At 41.8% G+C, this 21336-nt stretch overlaps 1 protein-coding gene across 1 annotated transcript in view; it reads right to left on the reverse strand.

The window, feature by feature from the left end:
* Positions 1-513: 513 nt before the first annotated feature.
* LOC110127759 (uncharacterized) overlaps positions 514-21336 on the reverse strand; it is a 112611-nt gene continuing 91788 nt past the window's right edge. The window contains exons 8-12 of the mRNA XM_070458054.1: positions 16574-16731; positions 14768-14810; positions 12749-12935; positions 2829-2964; positions 514-927 (exon numbers count right to left, since the gene is read on the reverse strand). Coding sequence (XP_070314155.1) covers positions 828-927; positions 2829-2964; positions 12749-12935; positions 14768-14810; positions 16574-16731 — 624 coding nt within the window. The 3' untranslated portion in view covers positions 514-827. The remainder of the gene's footprint in view (positions 928-2828; positions 2965-12748; positions 12936-14767; positions 14811-16573; positions 16732-21336) is intronic.

Raw genomic sequence — 21336 nt, forward strand, 5'->3', positions numbered from 1 at the left:
CATTAGTGAGGGTGTAGGGCTTCTGAGTGAACCACAGTATCTGGGACGCACACTGGGATTATTCCACCAAGAAATGAACTCAGTGCTTGGAATTCACTCTTGAGTTTCTCTGAATTTCACATTCAGGAGCAAGAATACAACATTCTTGATTTATTTTGTGCTTTCCCTTTGCTGTGTGATAGATATTCAGATGATAATTCAGGTAATATGACCCATGCCTCTGAGTTTTCTCCCCAAAAGTCAGTCTTAATTATTTCCTTGTTTTATTTTTATAACAATAATTATTTTCTTTTATACAGGAAATTTTGAGAGGCATTTGGGTCAATTGATTTTAAGATAACCTAACAGAAAGGTCCTTGTTTAGCTGAAATATTTGCTTATTTAAGCCACTTCATTTTCATGAGCCTAAATGTCCCAAATATCAACTTCCTGCATCATGACTTGCAGACATTCTAGGAAGCCTAAAGCCAAAGCACAGGGCGGAATATTTAGCAAAGAATAGAGAAGAAAAAGTAAAATAAATCAGCTTTTATTGTACTTATGCTTTCAAAAAGCCAGAGATATGCAGCATACTATATTCTGATGCTAACATGTGCTGCTTTGAGGGGGAAAACATGAAATTATTAATGATGTTAATACAAGTTATCTGAATATCATATTATATTTTGGTGTTTTGGTTCAAAATCAAAATTATAGCCATCGCAAAATTTGAATATATCAGAGGAACTTTCATTTGCAAAGCTACATAATGATAAATGTTTTTATTTCTTTTCGTAACTGGCTAGTGGTGATTTTGTGGATCCTTTCTCTTAAGATTAGGATTTTGATCACATTCTGGTCTCCTCTAGAGGTTGGTTCATGAAGTCTTGAATAGCCTGGTGCAAAGGAAGCCATTTTTGGATGGACATTCTCAGAGCTGTAATCCAGCTGTGGAGGTAATAGTTCAGGACAGGTCATTAAAAAAATGTTCTCTAGGGAGATGAAATGTTATAAAGTCTTTTGATTTATTTTACAGCTGTTTCTTTGGGATATTTACTTTGAAATTCATATAGTAAACCATGATCCTCACGTTTTGGATTGAACAAAAAGATAAAACACCAGAAGAGAAATATGTAAAGTTAATATAAATAATAGGACCAGAAGACAGTATAACAAAACTACAGGACTTTAAAAATTATTACTAGTATTTTACTGTTTCTCTCTAAAGTTTAGTTGATCAAAGGTACAGTAATCAAACATTGCTGTTAGGGCCAAATATTCCTTTGTCACATTGTGGAAGCCAATGCAAACTCTCTAGTTAAATCTTCCCTCTCGTCTTCTCCATTCCTTTCATTTTCTTGGATAATGTATTATAAAATTTGCCTATACAATGTTGATTCTAAGAGTGCTTAATAGGCATTGTTTTTGTAAAATGGTTTGAGTCAGATAGCTTGCACAGTGGGAGTTAGGGGGAGTCAGCCAGGACACCTTCCAGCAGTGTGTCTCAGAAACATGAATTAATATACTTTGTGATTCTCTGACAGGAGAATATGATTTCTATCATTTCTTAGATTTATTTTACTACTTTTTGCGAGGGGGCTATATTTTGGAACCAGAGTCCCAAAAACCACACTTTGAAACTCTTGCCCTTCTACTTTGAAATATCTCTTTAATGACTTAATATTGCTTCCTCTTAAGAGATAATATACACTCATGGATTTGGCGGTGAGATCTAACTATTTAACTTTCTATCTTCGAGAAGCCATAAATTTTATCAGCTAGGAGTTAACTCTGTTTCACTGGCCCTTTTTCTAATATGCCTGCTGGAGCTCGCCTTCAAAGGACGATCTTAATCTGCTACCGGATTATACAGCACAAGTCTGGGGAAGATCTTGGGAAATATCTAGCAATTCTCTAGTCATTGTTCTCCTATCTAGCCCTTGCTTAGGGGTTAGTGGGACAGGAAGGTTACATAATGGGGGAAGGCCTAGGGAGATCCTTTTTCCCTTTTCCAAATGGTCACTTGCTAGAGATTCCTAAAACTCTACTTTGGGAGTTTTATCTCTTTGGGTTGAATCTCGTTCTTACAAATAGCCCTGAAAGTTTTCCCCTTTCCTTTTTTTTTAATAAGTCACTGTAAACTTCTTGATTAGATCCCTTTTATGCAGACAGCTGGAAGAAAGTGTCTGGATGGTCACCAGCAGTTGAGGGTAGGCATGGGAGATGGTGAACACTGAGTGTCTTGGGGACTGCAGTTAGGTCAGGGAGACTTGGGTGACGAAGGAAGATCCTCTAAGTACCTCCTCTGCTTCTTGGTTTTGTCTCCATTAGCTTTCCTGCTGGTTTTTTTCAGAATCATTATGAAACAAGTGCCTATTTGTGCATACCAAGTTGGACACTGAACATATCAGTTTAGATGGATAAGTCCTATGCCCTTCAACGGCTTATTACAAAACCAAGCATCTGACCAGATGGATATATCAGTAAGAGTTAAGCAAAATGTGGTAAAACAGCCAAACTGTGAATAAATTAATATTTAATAATAAATTAATATTTACAGGTTATAGTGTTAGTGAATATTTTATATTGAAACCTGAGTTAGCTACTGCCTTGGGGAGAACTGTGGACTCCTTTTTCATTTAAAAAAAAAGAAAAACAACTTCTAGAAGAATCATTTTCTGTGTATTGAAAGAAAAAAATCCTAAGGGATATTAACCACAGGGACTATGCAAAGAAAGGGGAATATTTAGTGGAAGATGTAGAGCCGAGGTTGGAAAATGAATATAAGGGTTTGCTTATGAAGCTATTGTCAGGACCGACAAAGAAGAAATACATAGACCTTGACTTACCGTTGATTTTCTGTCTCATTTTCTGCACAGAAATAGAAAGTCTTAAATTCTTCAGATGGAGGCTTGAGTTCAATTACTGATTGCTTGACACTAAGGGTCTGCTCATTCACCCTGTATCCTTGTAGATAAAGGCCACCTACAGAGGGTGAAAGGGCAAAGCTTATTCCTTATTCCTTATTGAAAGAGTAAGGTGGAGAAAAAGGCTGACAAGGTGTCAAGAAAATTTTGTCTCCAAATGAACCTCTAGTCCAGGTGTCTCATTTAATAGATGAAGAAATGAGACTCCAAAAAATATATAATATAATATATAATTTAAGGTTATCCACTAATTATTAATGGCAAGACGGGAACAAAGTTTGGATTTCCTGTTCTTTTCATTTTTACAGTCTTTTCATTACATGTTCAATATTTAGCTTTGTGTTACTGTGGGCCTAAAGCAGCTTTTTTTTTTTTTTTTTTTTTAGTGTGTTCCTGGAGGACACATTTTGAAATACATGTCTTGGTATCAAAGATTGATTGACAGCTACAAAATTACATTAGAGGAAAAATTAAATAGTATCTGCTTAGACAGAACCATTAAGACATCCTGAGGAGTAACAAAGATTGCCAGAGGTTTCTACGATCAACATAGATTCTCACGTTTGTGCAAATGCAAAGCACTTTTAAAATATGAACCCACAGGGTGATATGAGGGAGCCGACTTGAATTAAAATGAAAATAAATGACCAGTTTTTCAAGATAATTTCTTTCCCATGGTCTTTTGACGCTATCTTATAGTTATATATTGCTTGACCAGAATTTTGTTTACATTATTCAGGAGTTGGGGTTGGAGGGGGAAGACATCAGTGTAGGAGAAGGTGCTGAAAAGTCAAAACACTTGTGCATTGTTTATGGTGTCTTGATGTTCTGAGGTAACCTGATGCAGATAGTCTAGGTCATATCATTAATAGTGATGATTAGATTTTAATTCTCTTTCTCGTAATTGCTAACTCTTGTTCTCCCCAAACCCACTGCCCTAGAAGCCACTTTAGTGAGCTATGCTCTGTGCTTGCTCAGTTGTGTCCGATTCTTTGCAACGTCATGGGCTGTAGCCCACCCGGCTCCTCTCTTGCCCATGTAATTTACCAGGTGAGAATACCGGAGTGGGTTGTCCTTTCCTTCTGCAAAGGATCTTTCTGACCCAGGGATCCAGCCAGTGTCTCCTGCATTGGCAGGCAGATCTTTACCACTGAGCCACGTGAGAAGCCTGCTTCGTGTACCATACTAACAAAGAAAATGCCAAAATGCAGCTTGGACTTTTGCTACACTTCGGGATGAGCGTTCCACGCTGGTATGATAATGAGGACTGTGAAAGGAGAATCTGGCTCATTTTTGTTTTCTTTTGGCTGCACGTGATACCAACATACATGGTCAGAAAGTCACAAGTTTTTCTTTTTTAAGCAGAATGAGTGGCTTTTGGACTTTGAAATTGTTTACTTTATAGAGGGGGTTTAGATGTAATAGTAAAGTCTTTTAAAATTTTTATTTAAAGAGTCCATTTTAGAACTAATCTCTAGGAAAGCATTCATTTTAGAAATGGCTAGAGGTTTTTCTTTTAGTAGGACCCAGTCTATTGGCGTTTACCAAACTCAGAGAATGCCTTCTATCTTTGATAGACATAAAACAACTTTACTGACATATTATTTACACACCACAATATTTGTCTATTTACAGTATACAATCACTGACTTTTAGTGTGTTTATGAAGTTGTGCAAGCATCACCATAACCTAATCTTGGAACATTGAGTTACTGCCCCAAAAAGAAACTCCACACCCATACTCACTCCCCATCTGTTTCTAACCCTAGGCAATCCTAACTGACCTTCTGTCTCTATAGATTTCTTTTTCCTGAGATACTTAATATGAATGGAGTTATACAGCATGTGATCTTTTGTGACTGGCTTATTTCACTTGGCCAGTTTTCAAGGCTCACTCATGTTGTATCATGTATTGTATTTCATTTCTTTTTGTTGCTAAATGATATTTCATTGTGTGGATGAACAGCATTTTATTTATCGATTTGTTAGTTTGGGCATTTGAGTTTTCCTCCATTTTTTTGGCTATTATGAATAACATTGTTATGAATATTCATGTGCACATTTTTCCATAGATGTATGTTTTGGGGATATATACTGGATGTAGAATAAGCAATCTGCTAGATATTTCAGGACTATAGGATACCTAAGGAGATATCTGAGGGTATTTTGCTGTTTTAATTCCCTGCTCCAAACAGTAGCACATGGCATTTTTATTATGTACTGGTTTTTACCTTCTTCCTGCTTATATTTCCTTTTCTCATATGTCTGGGCAGATAAGAATACCTTCCTCCATCCCTACCCATTCTGAGAATAGACAGACAGCCATGTCCAAAGCTGTCTACAACACACAGGAAAGTTTCTGACCCCTTTGCTAACCAGTTATAGGGTAGGAATGATCAGCATAAAAGCCATCCAGTTATAACCCCATTACCCCATTTCAAGTGACCTCATTGGGCTGGTCGCTATCTTTCATTCGGTGGCAGCAATAAATAATAAGTAACACAATGTTTGCACGTAGATTTCTCATAAGAACTATATATTTGTTGCAATAATGTAAAATATATCTGAGAAGTGCATACAGACCTTGATGTGATTTATTTAACAATAATGGGATGGGGAGGGAGGATCAGGATGGGGAACACATACACCCATGGCTGATTCATGTGGATGTATGGCCAAAACCACCACAATATTGTAAAGTAATTAGCCTCCAATTAAATAAAAAAAAATAATAGTTAACAGTCACAATTTGTTCCAGCTCTTGCTAGAGAGAGGTAAAAAGAAAAAAAAATCAAGTGTACAGTGAATGACAAGGGGCTTCAGGTCTAGGAAGAGGCATTTGACTGAAAGGCTTCTGGAATTATCACAGTGGTTTTTCAACATTAGCAGGCATAGGCCAGCCAGTTGTACATATTGTTAAAGTACTAGCAGTTTCCTGAAGGGTGAGAAAAGACCTCAAGGATCTAACTGATGGGGGCTATTTTTCTAACTCCCAAGGTATACATTTGAGACATATTCAGCTGAAAGTAAAATGTGGGACTAGGGCATCCCAGGTGGGCTCAGTAATAAAGAATCCACATGCCAATTCAGGAAACATGAGTTCGATCCCTGGGTCAGGAAGCTCCCCTGGAGCAGGAAATGGCAACCCACTCCAGTATTCTTACCTGGGAGATAAAAGGACAGAGGAGCCCGGCGGGTAACAGCCCATGGGGTCGCAAAAGAGTTGGGCACGACTTAGCGACTAAACAACCAAAAATGTGGGACGAGCATCTAACAGGGTTTCTACAGGAAACCCTCGCAGGCTAGCATGGCCTCAAGGCTTCTCTTTCCCCTCGCTTCGCTCTCACCTCCTCCCTGTCTCCTCTTTTTTGTCCTCTGTATTCTCTCAGCATCTCAAGTGGCTGTCAGAAGGACTGAGCCAAGCCCCCAGGACTCCTTGCGTGCATGTTGTCACTTCATCATGTCTGACTCTGAGACCCCGTGGACTGTAGCCCGCCAGTCTCCTCTGTCCATGGGAGTCTCCAGGCAAGAATTCTGGAGTGGATTGCCATGCCCTCCTGCAGGGGATCTTCCCGACCCAGGGATCAAACTCACATCTCCTGCATTGGAGGTGGATTCTTTACCACCAAGTCACCAGGGAAGCCCCCCAGCCCCAACACTATGGATACCTTCAGAAAGAAGAAATATCATATGAAGTCTCCCAGATTAGCTAATGAAGAACATAAATCAATGGGATAAAGTAAACAATAAAATAAGTGAAATAAGACAGTAAAGCAACTGAGATGCTCCAGCCAGGGGAGAATGCTAGAGCCAGGGGACAATGTTATTAAGATTTAGCCTTCTTACAAAGAAGACATGTTGCAAAGATGATAGAAAGTAAAGAACCTTCCTTAAATACTCTGTTTCTAAGATTCTGAACACAGAAGTCAACCATTTAAACAAGCATGTATGCAGAGAGTTTCTGTACATTAGTATTTTTCCACCTTTTTGGGCTGTGATCTAAAGATGTAATAAACATAGACCTCTACATGTTTTAAAGCAATTAAACAAAAGTTTGTGAAACACTGAGATGTACCATGATATTTTCTACTATATTAAATTCTAGTGTTTTTTAGAATTTTGGGGGGCTTCCCTGGTGACTCAGACAGAAAAGAGTCTGCCTGCAATGCAGGAGACCCAGGTTTGATCCCTGGGTTGGGAAGATCCCCTGGAGAAGGGAATGGCAACCCACTCCAGGATTCTTGCCTGGGGAATTCCGTGGACAGAGGAGCCTGGTGGGCTACAGTCCATGGAGTTGCACAGAGTCTGACACGACTGAGCGACTGTCACTTTCACTTTCATTGTGTTTTAAATACTGGTCCACAGCTTGCTACATCGATTGCGTGACTCAGTAATCACGTATGCAGGATCAAAGCCTGCATTTTGATAAATACTGCTATAAATGGTAATCAAGGCCTACTTCAAGGTTATGACCTTCAGAGGGCCGGAGAACTAGGAACCAAACCAGGGTAGGATGTGCAAGAAGAGCCAGGCAGAACTTGAAAAATATAAGTAAAGAAGGCATCATCAATCAGACCAGCACAAAGGTCGTTTCTTTAGTGTCATCTAGAGGAGAACGAGCTTTAGAACTCTGTGCAATCTTTATCAATATAATAATAATCTGTACTCCATGCTTATAAAATGGTCAAGCCAAACCAGCCATTTTAGTGCATGTGGCGTTCCCTTACAATACGGTTTCAGTCATTCTCAATGAATTCCTTTGCTGTCCTCAGGGCTCCGCTGGCTATTGTGCTAAACAGTCGGGCGGGGTGGACCTTGTCTATCATGTCAGGGTGCTGGCGCTCAGAGTGCAGTATTATCCTGATCCTGATCGAGTGCGAGCACCACTTTCAGGCTAGCTTCCACCAGGGAGTGCTGCCCAGAACGTTCAGGCACAGGAGTCAGATAGCATCTGTTCGCAGTTTGTCTCTGTCACTCAGTAGCTGGCTGACCAAAGGCATGCTAACTTCTCTCAGCTCTCGTTGCTCACTTGTGATGGGACAGCAGCAGTAGATGTCTTGCAAATATTCGTTTTAGATAATAGACATAGAGTGCTTATCCAAGTTCCGGACACATAGGAAACATTCAAAAATAAAATACACTTGAGCAGTATGATCCAGTCCTCTGGAAAAAAAAAAAGTAAAAATGTGGCTTGCCAGGGCAGTGACATTTTGTGGACAGTGGAGAAGGGCATATTTATTTTGGGAATCTCCCACTGGAAATTTGGATTCACCTGAATCCTATTTCGAGTTTCACTGGGTGGAACCACTGGCTGTGAGCCTCAGGTCATGATCGGAGTCAGGATGTTCAGGAAGATGGAAAAGGACTCTTACAAACAGGATATAAACTTCAATTTAAAATTCAAGTCTGAAAGTGAAAATGAAGTCTCTCAGTCGTGTCTGACTCTTTGCGACCCCATGGACTGCAGCCTACCAGGCTCCTCCATCCATGGGATTTCCCAGGCAAGAGTACTGGAGTGGGGTGCCATTGCCTTCTCCAGGGGATCTTCCCAACCAAGAGATCAAACCCTGGGTCTCCCGCATTGCAGGCAGACACTTTACCATCTGGGCTACCAGGGAAACTCAAGTCTAGGGAAAATTCAGGTTTAGGGAAGGGTAAACAACTTCAGAAAAACAAGGGTAAGCAGCGGCTTAGCCTTGGGAGAGCTTCCAGCTGGACCCAGCAGCTGTCGGAGTGGGAGTGGAGGGGTGGGGGAGTTGGTGGCCATAAAGTGCTCCTCCTGGAACGAGGTGCATGCTCAGGCATTGTTTATTCCAGGAAGAATAGAGTGATTAAAGACCCGAAATCACAGGCCTCTGTTTTATAACCTGGCTGAGATATAAAATTTCTGTTGGAATTTCTGTAAGCAGGTTCTTTTAATTCATATGTGAAATAATTTTTGCTAGAAATTAAGGACCTGTGAAGATGGGATATTCTAGAAGTAAGGCTTGGAAAGAATGAATGGCTTTGGATTAAATATTTTTATTAGCCACACATGAAATATTTTCCAGAGAAAAAATTAAAAATAGGTAGAAGCTGGTCGTTTCCTTCCAGCTGAAAAGAGTATGATATGGCCCAAAGCCCAGGCATCTGATGGCCTGAGTTCCGGTTTTTGCCTTTGAATCGTCTTTACAATCTTCTCGTCTGTCCTGCTATTAACTGAGGGGTGATTCTTCATGGGAATAATGGCCAGCTGAGTCCCTTTGTTGGTTTATGCGCTTATTCACTGAGCACATGTAAAATAGAGTCATCTCTGAGCGCATGATCCCGTAGAAGAGATAAAACGGCCAATTAGAGGAGTGACAAGTGTCACAAGACAGATGCGCACGGAAGCCCCGGAAGCAGAGATGCCTTGTTTACTGAGAACCAGCTGGGGTGGTTGTCCAGCAGAGATGGCCAGCGTTTGAATACACGTTCGGAAGACAGGTAGTGTCTGGATGATGTATGTTGGGCAATCAGTAGGTAGAGAATGTTTCAGGGGAGGGAACTAACACAAGCGAAGACATGGGGTCAGAAAAATGTCCAAGAGGTGGGGTATGCTCAGCGGGTAGAAGGTGACTGTGTCTGGGGAGAATGCAGGGCGTTTTAACACAGGAGTGGACGAGAAAGCCAGAAAGAAGGGGTTGGGGACATAGAGGGCTCTGGCTGCAACAGAGGACCCTGGAAAGATGTGGGAACCAAGAGCTAAGTATGAAGAAACTTTTCACATTTCACTCTCTGTTTTCCTTTCGTTGCTGTAACTTAGGCTCCCTGTGCTCACGCTTAGTCGTGGCTGACTTTTGTGACCCCACGGCCTTAACCCACCAGGCTCCTCCGTCCATGGGGTTTTCCAGGCAAGAGTACTGGAGTGGGGTGCCATTTCCTTCTCCAGGGGGTCTTCCCCACCCAGGGATCGAACCCACGTCTCTTGTGCTTCTCCTGCATTGGCAGGCAGATTCTTTACCACTGCCCTTCCTGGGAAGCCTGTAACTTAGGCTACCTGGGTTCAAATTCTGTTTTCAGCATTTACTAGCTGAGGGAACATGGGCAAATGATTAAACCTTGCTAAGTATCAGTTTCCAAACTTGTAGATGGGATAATAACTTATTTACAGGATTGTCATAGAAATTAAATGAAATAATAATTAAAAACAGAGTGATGAGTACAAAACCTGTACTCACTTTTACTGTTATTATTTTTAGGCCATTTATTAGTAGCTGTTTTCCAGCTGTCCAACTAGGTTTCTTCTGAATAGGGCCTCCTTTGACCTTTCAGAATAAGGGCTGTCATTCCCACTTCAAACTCTTGGAATCAGTAACAATCTCTGGACCCCAGGGGTTTGGAAGTCCTTGGTTAATATGGAGTAATATGAGCAATCAAACCTAAACATTCACTTTGTATCTATGGAAACGTTCTCTTGAAAGTGAACTTCATTGATTTGCTAATTAAAATAGTTCAGACTTTTGCAGTGATATTTTATAATGAAAGCTCCAGTCGATGACTACTTTAGAGGTTTGTTTTGTTTACCTTCATTCTCATCCTGGTACTGGGCTTTAAAGCTGTGAATTTGGGTCACATAGGAACAGTCTGTCTTGTAAATGCTTAGGCATGCCAACTACTTCCTAATAGTTGGTTAATATTCTGGGTCATGTTTTAATACTGTCAAAGTGAAAGAGTATGTTAGTAAAGGAGATTTATTGTTCATCCTGAGTGATGAGAAAAGGACCTCAGAGTGATGTCAGCTTGCAAGTCTTTTGTACCCTTCCGAGAAGGGGAAACCATCACCCACTTGGCATGACTTTCTAGCTTAATTAAACAAAGGCATTTATGCTAAAAATGGGGATGGGGGGAAGGAAATTAAATAACTAAGATTCTGGATCTTCACTACTCATCATTATTTAGGGCTTATTCATTTGGGAGAAAAGTCCAACTGCAAATAAAACACCAAAAATCTTTATTTGTCAAAAGTTTTAAGAAGATAATCTTTCTTATCATGAATAATTATTTTACTGCTAAATTGTATTGTTTACATACTCATTTTGTATATATGACTTGTAATATATTAAAAGTGAAAGTGAAAGTTGCTCAGTCATGTCCAACTCTTTGTGACCCCGTGGACTGCAGTCCATGGGATTCTCCAGGCCAGAATACTGGAGTGGGTAGCCTCCCAGGGGATCTTCCCAACCAGGGATCGAACCCAGGTCTCCTGCATTGCAGGTGGATTCTTTACCAGCAGAGTCACAAAGGAAGCCCTGTATATTAAAATGCATATTAATATGTATATAATTTAATAAATAGGTATGCATTTTATATAGAAAGAGCTTTTTGAACAATGTACTTTATACACAGAGCGTAAGTAACTCCAATGGAATTACTTCATTTAACCTTCACGACGTGTGCTGTGCACTGTGCTAAGTTGCTTCAGCCGTGTCTGACTCTGTGTGACCCCATGGGCTGAAGCCCGCCAGGCTCCTCCGTCCACGGGATTCTCCAGGCAAGAATACTGGAGTAGGTTGCCATTTCCTTCTCCAGGGGATCTTCCTGACCCAGGGATTGAACTCCTCTCTTGAGTCTCCTGCATTGGCACATGGGTTCTTTACCTCTAGCGCCATCTGGCAAGCTCAGTCGTCACAACAGTCCCGTGAAATAGATTGCTGTTTCCATTTTATAAATGAGGAAACTAAGTTTTAGGAACTTGAGTAACTTGTCGAGGGAAAATTGACAATCAATGCTCTTTTCATTACTCACTTGTCTGAGATTAGGGATACTTTCAGAAAAGGGTAGAGTCACTACCCAAGAAAACTACTGGCATTGATTCTGGATGTCATCAAAAAATGAAGGGGCTTATTTTTCACTTTTCCAGGCAGTAAAAGCCCTGGTGTTAGGGGCTCAGGGGGCTTCCCTGGTAGCTCAGCTGGTAAAGAATCCGCCAGCACTGCAGAAGAACCTGGTTTGACTCCTGGGTCGGGAAGATCCCTGGAGAAGGGGTAGGCTGCCCACTGCAGTATTCTTGGGCTTCCCTGGTAGCTCAGCTGGTAAAGAATCCGCCTGCAATGCAGGAGACCCTGGTTTGATTCCTGGGTCGGGAAGATCCCTGGAGAAGGGGTAGGCTGCCCACTGCAGTATTCTTGGGCTTCCCTGGTAGCTCAGCTGGTAAAGAATCCGCCTGCAATGCAGGAGACCCTGGTTTGATTCCTGGGTTGGGAAGGTCCCTGGAGAAGGGGTAGGCTGCCCACTCCAGTATTCTTGGGCTTCCCTGGGAGCTCAGCTGGTAAAGAATCCGCATGCAATGCAGGAAACCCTGGTTTGATTCCTGGGTTGGGAAGGTCCCTGGAGAAGGGGTAGGCTGCCCACTCCAGTGTTCCTGGGCTTCCCCGGTGGCTCAGCTGGTAAAGAATCTGCCTGTAATGTGGGAGACCTGGGTTTAATCCTTGGGTTGGAAAAATGCCCTGGAGGAGGGCATGGCAGCCCACTCCAGTGTTCTTGCCCGGAGACTCTCCGTGGATACAGGAGCCTGGCGGGCTACAGTCCGTGGGGCCACAAAGAGTCAGACACGACTGAGTGACTAAGCCCCGCACAGTACAGAGGTTCCGGCTCTGGACTTACACTGCCTGTGTGCAGAGCTCAGCTTTATTGCTCACTACATGTGATCTTGTCGAGTTACGGAGACTTTCCAGCCAGTTTTTCTATCTGTAAAATGAGAATAATAATAGTACCCCTTCTCCAGAAGAGAAACGTGAACTAATGTACACAGCATAGAGTTTGGTAAAAGCTCTGTGAAGCTAAGGAGGCTTTACTGTTTGGCTGGAAAGCTGACTCCGTACCTGAGGCCTGGGTGGAGCGAATGCTGGCATAGAAGTACAAGCAGCCGTCCTTCAGGATGCAGTAGTGCTGGGTCCACACGTCCGTGCTTCCGTCCAGCTGGTGCAGAAGGCCCAGGCACTCCGGCTTCTTGATAGCCAGGGGCGGGAGGCTGCTGTTGTGCAGGGTAACGTCTTCCCAGACATGGTTCTGCAGGGGTGGCACCGAAGAATCACCTGAGAGGCCGTCCTGCACCAGTGATCACTGCCCCCCGGAGCCAGTGACATCAGCAGTAGGACTGACTTCAGAGAAGCCCCTGTCCTGAGTGATCTGATTGCTAAGGCAATCTGCACATTTGAGAAATAAGCCAGACAATCTGAACCTATCCAGTGGCCACAGAGAACTTTCCCTTCTCATGTCCGCAGGTATCCCTTCTCTTCGGCTTCTATTCTTTTGTGAGGAGATCAAAAGAATATCAGTGAGGTATGGAAAGAAAAATGGGAATCTCAGCAAAGACTATTGTTTGAAGGTCTAAGTGCTGGCCCCAACGAGCTATTTTACTTACCACTGGGATTGTCCTAGCCCTGTTCCTGGTATGTCCACCGTGACTAATTCCAGGCCCTGGTTCATGATTTACTTTACCTGGCACTCCTATTTGTGCCAAGGAACAAGGGAAATGCCCCAGGCCAGATCAGACCTGAGGCTCACATGGTCAATGGTGTGGAAGGCCCACGATAAATCAAGATCCTCTACCTTGGAGAGGCAGAGGTCCACAGTCCTCGGTCCACAGTCCTGACCGAGTGGCAGGCTCTTCCTGGGAACTTGACCTGAGGCAAGGGGTGTGATGCTTCATCCCTTTATCAGAACACCTTGCTGGGTGCTAGCCGGTTTCTTTCATTTGGTTTCATTTTTTTGTTCTTTAGTTTTAACCAGGCAGTGCAAAAGATTTCAGAATGCAGGGCTGGCAGAATTGTTTGCTGTGAATTGGGAGCCTGCTGGGAGTTCGGGTGTTTCTTTTTCACTTTGCTGCAGACACTCTGAGTGCATTAGCAGAATAGATCCCTCTTAAAAGTGTCGAGACTCATTACAGTGATGCATCGGAGAGATGGGTGAGTGTATTGAGTGTTGTGTTTCAGGTAAAATGAAACACAAGCCCTGCTGTTTGTCATATGATGATAATGCTGGTAATTATTTTGAAAGGACAGATACAGGGCACAGGGTAGTACATTTAAGCTCAAACAACCCAAATTTTCTGGAATGTACAAAAGCCAAAATATGTAGAGAAGATAATTGATAGTAAATACCTTTTCCTTATGTTTCCTTTTGTGAGGAAATGAGCATATTTAAATGAAATGTGTGAGCTTATTAGAAATTGTATCTATAGCATTAAAATGAAACAATTGAATATTGAAGCAATTTCTCTGCTCTTGACGAGGACTTAGCTCAGAAAGAAGAGTATCAAATGCCTCAGGGGCTGCAGTGATGACTCACGCTGGTGTTACCAAGTTATATCAGTTTGTGTGTCAAGCCCAAATTTAAAATTCTATTACTTCAAGGCTAGGAATCATGAATAGGCAGGAACAGTGAAAGCTGACCTAATACATCTTCAGAACAAGGATATGGACATAAAGCACTACATTTCTGAACGTACGACCATTTCCCAGTAAGCGGCTCAGCCACGAGCACCGTGCCAAGTTATGCCTGAGCCCTTGTGTCAGGGACTGAGAAGGAAACAGCTCGAGCGGTTCAGCCTCACGGGAATCCACGCAACTAACTGCTTGGTGTCCAGCAGAAATTCCACCCTGGCTGGGTCTACCCACCGAGCTCACCGAGAGGAATCGCATCCAAACCCCCGAGGACGCGAGGAACAAGCACCTCCACAAAGTCTGAGCGGGAAATCCTATTGACTGGACATCCCCTTTCCCAGCGTGCAGGGCAGGATCTGAGAAGTCCCAGGGTGGACTGCGTGATGTCCAGCTGGGTCCTCTCCCCCTCAGAGAAGAGGGGCGTGAAGGCACAGATGAATAGCAAGGACGCCTTACCTGGTGGGCAGGGTGGGCTGCTCTGTCCATTGCTTCCAGCCACCTGAAAGAGAGGTGAGAGCTGCTGTTCTTGGGGAACGCGCCAAGTGTCCTCCAGAGGGCCTCGTTTTTCTCCCTGGCCTCCGTCATTCACGCAGAAGAGTCCCGAGACTCGGATATGTTTCGTGGCTCAAAATTCATGGTTGAAGAGCAGCATATTCTTACAAAACTGGGGTTACTAGGTGCCCAAATCCCACACCTACCGGGCGTATTTAAGATAAATTATTCTCATCCTTCTCCTTTACTATAATTAGTGCTTAAGGGAAAATGTATTCACTATTTTACTACGGTACCTGAACTTCACACCAGCAGGCCTGATAACAGCTGTAAAGCCCTGACTATTAGTCAATGGTAAGACTGGTAAATAGCCACTGCCTCACCCACCTGCCAAGTGATCTGTAGACCGAGTGACCACTTTAGTGCACTGTGTCTCTACTTGAGGACTGAACTTTCTTCATCTTGTCTCCTTAGCCAGGTATCAGCCTATTTATCCCACCCTATCTTGCCAGTCTTCTTCAAGCTTCTTTTAAACCCCGTAACTTCCAGTCACACCGTACTGCAAGCTTGATATAACCCCTCTGCCCGTCTCTGTTCCATTTCCTCTTGTGTGTATCTGATGCTGTACCATACCATGCATAAACTCCTTGCTCATCCCCACGTCCAGAGATTTTCCTTTCCCATCCTAGATTCCTGTGCCACTTTGTCTTCCCCCATCTCACTACTCAAGTTCTATTTTGCATTAAAAATACTAGAATAAATGTCTTCTCTTCTTGGTTCAGAGCTTTTTTGAAGGCAGAAATTGATGCTTCATCATACTAACAGTTCTTAGAGATTTTAAAACAGTATCTTGGACATATTTGCTATCCAATAAATATTTTCCCCATGAATTGAAATACAATTACGTTGCTGTCATCATGTTTCCCTGTTTGTCCTTTAAAGAATATCATGCATTTCAGCACACAGTGTTCCACAAACAGAGACAGTATCTTCTTTGCCTAAAAGGTTTCAGACCTAAGGCTGTCTTTACAAATGGCGTTTAAATTCTCTTAAAGAGATATGACATCCTTCTAAACACTGCTGACCCATTTTGGGGCCACTGTCTCCCTCACCGCATTCCATCCCACCCCTCACCATAAAGCAGCAGGGCGTACACAGCAGTTCTGAGCTGACTCGCTGGATTGGCCCATGATCTCCACTTCCATAGGAACACACTGAATAATGATCGTAAGTTGTTAAATGCTTAGAGTTCGTGGGCCACCCTCGTAGAAGGACTTCATGCTTCGACCCTCAGCCTGGGTGATATGCTTACAAATCGTCAACTGTGTTAATTCCCCCAGGAACCTATATCATGATGACGATGATAATGAATTTTGCTCATTTCACTGTTAAATTGTAACCCTACTTTTAATACATTATTTTTATTCCTCCTACTATCCATCCAAATAGCTTAAATATATGAATCTTGCAACTTCTGGGGAAGCCGGAAGTGACCTGTGGCAGTAGTGAGCTCTTTTAGAAAACTTAGAGAACTAAAGTAATTAAGTTAGATGACATATCTATATTTTTGGAGATTCTGTTAGGAAAAAAACTGGCAGAAATATGAAAAACTCAACTTGTCATACATAAGAGAAAGATAGTTTATTGATTTGTGCTGTGAGTTTGCTGTCCCCTTTCCTATTTCCAACCCCAAAACTCTGTTAGGTTGCTGTTGAAGATGCATTCCCCCACTCCGAGTGAAACTAGTAAGATAAAAGAATAATCAATTACCTTTTGAATTCTTGGTTTGAAGTTGCGCAGAGGCAAAAAGTTCTATTTCCAGACTGAGGCACACAGTTAAACACAAATGGTTTCCCCAAGCTGCTATCAATGCCAACTTCTGCACCTTCTAATTTTATTACCTCTAGAGGCGAACATTTTCCTTCATCCTGTAATTGATAAGGAAGAGGTTCAGCATGGGCACTGCAGCTAAGCAGATAAGGGAGAAATGAGCGAGGAAAGGAGGACTAAAGTTATTTTTCTGAATTGATTGTTCTGAAATGAAAATAAAACCAAAATGAGCTTTTGTAGATTATGCTGTCGGTGATATATTACATCAAACTCCAAATTTCCCACATCCCTTTTGAATCGCCTCTATTAATATGCATTTTATTTATGCCAACTTGGGAGAGTATCATTAATCATTCATATCTATCTTTTCCCATCAGAAAAAAGAATATCAAAAGAAATTGATATTATAAAATATATGTGTTTGGTAGTATCTAGCTAGTGTCTATACTTAACCTATATTCCATGCTTATTTTGTTTTATGCCCTCTTCTAATTTCTTTATGCTTATTAATTGATTTATTGTCACAAATGCTCATCAGGTAGTTACTTTTATTATCTTTTTTTAGCAAGTCAGGAAACTTTGCAAAGTTTAGAGAGAACTTGCAGCACAGAGTGAATAAAGAATACTTTTCTTAAAATGACAGTAGTTTGAAACTTGTATGCAAAACTAAAATCAGTTTATAGGTAAATATTTTGCTATTTGTATTTATTTTACATTATATGTCAAATTATTGTCTGTGTCAAATTTCCTTTGAGTCTGTTTGCAATCGTCACCCTTACCCCTCCAATTACAGGCATTCACAGATCTGTTTTCTGTCTGTCCAAACTTGCCATTTCTAGACATTTTATACAAGTAGAATTACATCCTATATGGTTTTCTTTCTCTTAGTGTGATGTCCTCAAGTTTCATCCAGGTTGTAGTTCTCATTAGCATGTCATTCCTTTCTATTGCTGAGCTATATTCTACTTTATGGATATGCCTCATTTAGTTTACCCATTCACGAGGTGATGGGGAGTTTTCTTTCCAGTTTTGGGCTAATTCAAATAATGCTGCTATGAACATTTGTGTACAGGTCTTTGTGTGGGCATATGTTTTCACTCTTTTTGGTAGATTACTAAGAGTGACATTGCTGAGCCATATGGTAATTTTATCTTTAACTTTGTAAAAAACTGCCAAAGAGTTTCCCAAAGTGGCTGTACCATTTTATACTTCTACCAGCAGTGTATGAATGTTCCAGATTTTCCATACCCTCACCAATACTCTGCATTGCTTGTCTTTTTGATAACAGCCATCCTACTGAGTGTATAGTGGTATGTCCTAGTGGTTTTAACTCACATATTACTAATGACTGTTGATGCAGAACACCGACTAACCCAAAGGTTCTTAACCAATTTTAGGTGACGACTTCCTTTTGAGATGCTGATGAAAACTCGACACCTCCCCACACACCAAAATAACATAAATGTGTAGATGTGAATTTATACACACATGCAAAAAATTTCTTGTGACTCACAGTGGGGTAGATGGAAAGATATTCTTCAACTAAAAGTAGTATCTCTTATATGTATGGCACTTTAGTTTATAAAACATTTTCATTTAGCCTGTCTTTTTTACTCTTCACAACTACTCTGTAAAGCAGGGAGCTAATGTTATCCCCATTTTCTAGAAGAAGAAATGGAGTTTCAATGAGACGTCCCAAGGTTATATAGAAACAGAATTTAAGCACTGGTTTTCTGGCTATGTCTTCCACACTGTATCTCTCACACATTTGGCTTCTTGGGCCATGGCTCTTAGAGTCAGCAGTTGAAAGCGGCAATATTTATGTTTTAGGAGACAGAATATTTCCTGAAGCCATGAGCTTTCCTGGAATATACACAGGGATCTAAAATTTTGCTCTGTTTTAGTAAACAGAAAGAAAGTAACACCTCTTATAACAATGGTATATGGCCAATAATATGACATCAGAAACCAGGAGAATATATTTTCATTTGCTTTAATCAGGGTAAAGAATTTGCATGCCTATAAAGAGCAGCCAATTATTTATATTATTTTCCCAGGAGCATCTTAAACTACAAAAAGAAATGGGGAAACATAAATAAAGCCTGGGGACTTTATTCTGTTCGTAAGTGACAGATGTGCTCGTGTGCTGAGAGCAAACACTCAGTGCGGCTGCTTCCCTTTGGACCCATTAGGCAGATAAGGTGATATAACATGTTTGGCTCTTGGTCTCAGCACTCTTGGTTAACTCTGAAACTACCAGCGTTCTCCCCCATGCTTTGCTGTGGGGGCGAAGGAATACACCCCTGGGGCATAGGACACCCAACCAAGAATAGACCTGAAGTCACTCTGCCTCTGCTCAGGTCGCATCTGTGTCAGGAGAATGAAGTAGAGTAGATAGATAGTAAGAGATGGCCGCCCTCATTTAAAACGATTTTTAAAAAACATTTTTAACTGGAGGATAATTGCTGTATAATGTTGAGTTGCTTTCTGCTGTACAACAACGCAAATCAGCCACAACCATACATATACATGAATGGAGTAGATTTAAGATAAGGGCTAGTCTCTTGCACTGATGGTGGGAACATAAATTGACACAGCCACTATGGAGAACAATGTGAAAATTCTTTTAAAAAAAGTAGGAGTAAAACTACCATATGACCCAGCAATTCCACTACTGGGGATATATATACCCTGAGAAAACCACAACTGAAAAAGGCACATGTACCGCAATGTTAATTTCAGAACTATTTATAAAGCAACCTAGATGTCCACCGACAGATGAATGGATAAAGAAATTGTGGTACATATACACAGTGGAGTATTACTCAGCCATGAAAAGGAACGCCTTCGAGTCAATGCTAATGAGGTAGATGAACCTACAGCCTGTATACAGAGTGAAGTAATTCAGAAGAACAAAGATTGCCCATTAGCACGTATATATGGAATCTAGAAAAAATGGCACTGCTCCATGCGCAGGGCAGGAACAGAGACACAGACGTGGCGAATGGACGGGGACACAACAGGGGAGGGAGAGGGTGGGGGGAACTGAGAGAGTAGCATTTAGACGTTTGCGTTGCCACACGTGGGGTTTGCTGGAGGCACACTCACAGCTGAGCAAGTGAGTGCACACACACGGGGAGGGGGGAGGCTCAAAGGGGAGGGGATGTATGCATGCTTGTGGGCGACTCGTGTTCTTGCATGGCAGAAAGCAACACAACATTGTATAGCAATTATCCTCCAATTAGAAATTTTCTTTTTAAATGAGGGCTACTGTCTGTTACTACCCATCACGGCCCAGATCCCATTTTCACTAGTCAAAGCTGCCCCCTCGCTGCCCGTGAGAGTGAGCCTGCTGCTGCCCCGGGAGCAGCTGCAGGGGAACCGTGGCGTGGAGCCGGGAGAGCAGGCGTGGGCGCCCTTGCAGCTGTGCATATGCATCTTACTCTTCCCTCTCGACTTCCCCAGACCAGCACCTTTTAGTTCCACTCCCACGGAGGTCCAAGGCTTGGCAAGGATTCTTCATTCAGTCTAATCCTAACTCTGCTTAGACTGTGGTTCCCCAGTCCAATGTTTTCTAGAGATAAAGAACAGCTGAAATCTCTTCTCTGTCTTACTGCCATGCCCTGGGGTTTTTAACTCCTCCCTTAAGCAAAACTCAATCCTTCAGTTTGGCAATAATTCTTAAATAGGTCCAGTCTGATTCCTTCCTTCTGGCTCTGCCAACAGTTTCCCTTAAGCTGGGACTAGAAACAATGAAGATTTCTTAAAGACTTTGGCTTTCCCGCAACTTTATATTCTCCCTCCCAAGACACGGAAAGGTTCTAGCTCCGTTTTTCTATTCCTGAGCCAAAGCATGAAGCAGAGATCCAGCTACTTCCTGTGTGCAGGATTGATTAAAATAGCAGGGACGCTAAAGGGATTTTCCAAGGAATTGTTTAGCGAGGTCCAGAAGCTATGACTGAGAAGAAGAGAACTGGACTGTTTATGCCATATGGCCTTAGATAAGGCTGACATTATCTATCTTGGAAATAAGATTTCTACAGCAATAATCCCAAAGGTCAGACTGCTCAGAGAAGGGAAATAGTAAAAAATAATAATGACAAAAACCCAACCCAGAATGAATCCTCTTCTAAATTCAGTTATTTCTATAAAGAAAAATACAGACAAGGACATTTGTGTCTGTCTGCAACTTGGGCTCTCTGGTAAAATTGCCTGCAGATGTTTTGGGTTATTTGTGTTCCTCAGAATTTTGGTTTGAACACGTTAGAAACTTTTTATTCTTGTTGCTAGGCCTCTTTATCTTAGAGGAGAGAAAAGGCTGGGACGTTATACCAACGTGGCTCGTTTTATTTGAAGGCACAGCCATGAAAATCCACAAACTAAGGAGGAGGAAAAAGGCATCTTTAACATGAAAAAGAGTTGATCCTCAGTGGGTAAAACAGACCCAAGATGAATTTAGAGGGAAAGAAAGCATGTCCTAAAGCAACGTACCACATGAAAGGGTGCATGAAATACACACTTCAAGTACTGTATTTAAAGCTAGCAAATTGAAGCAAAATTGAACAAGGAGTGTCTGTCCTTATTAATGATTCTGAGAGCACTTTATCTCTAGGCAGCAGTTTGGAGGCAACCCTGCCCACTGGTGACTGAAAACCATCACTCTGTGATAGCTATATGATGATCTCTGTTCATATACTACCTAA

The sequence above is a fragment of the Odocoileus virginianus genome, chromosome 3 (genome assembly GCF_023699985.2).
Source record: "Odocoileus virginianus isolate 20LAN1187 ecotype Illinois chromosome 3, Ovbor_1.2, whole genome shotgun sequence".
NCBI classification, from domain to species: Eukaryota; Metazoa; Chordata; class Mammalia; order Artiodactyla; family Cervidae; genus Odocoileus; species Odocoileus virginianus.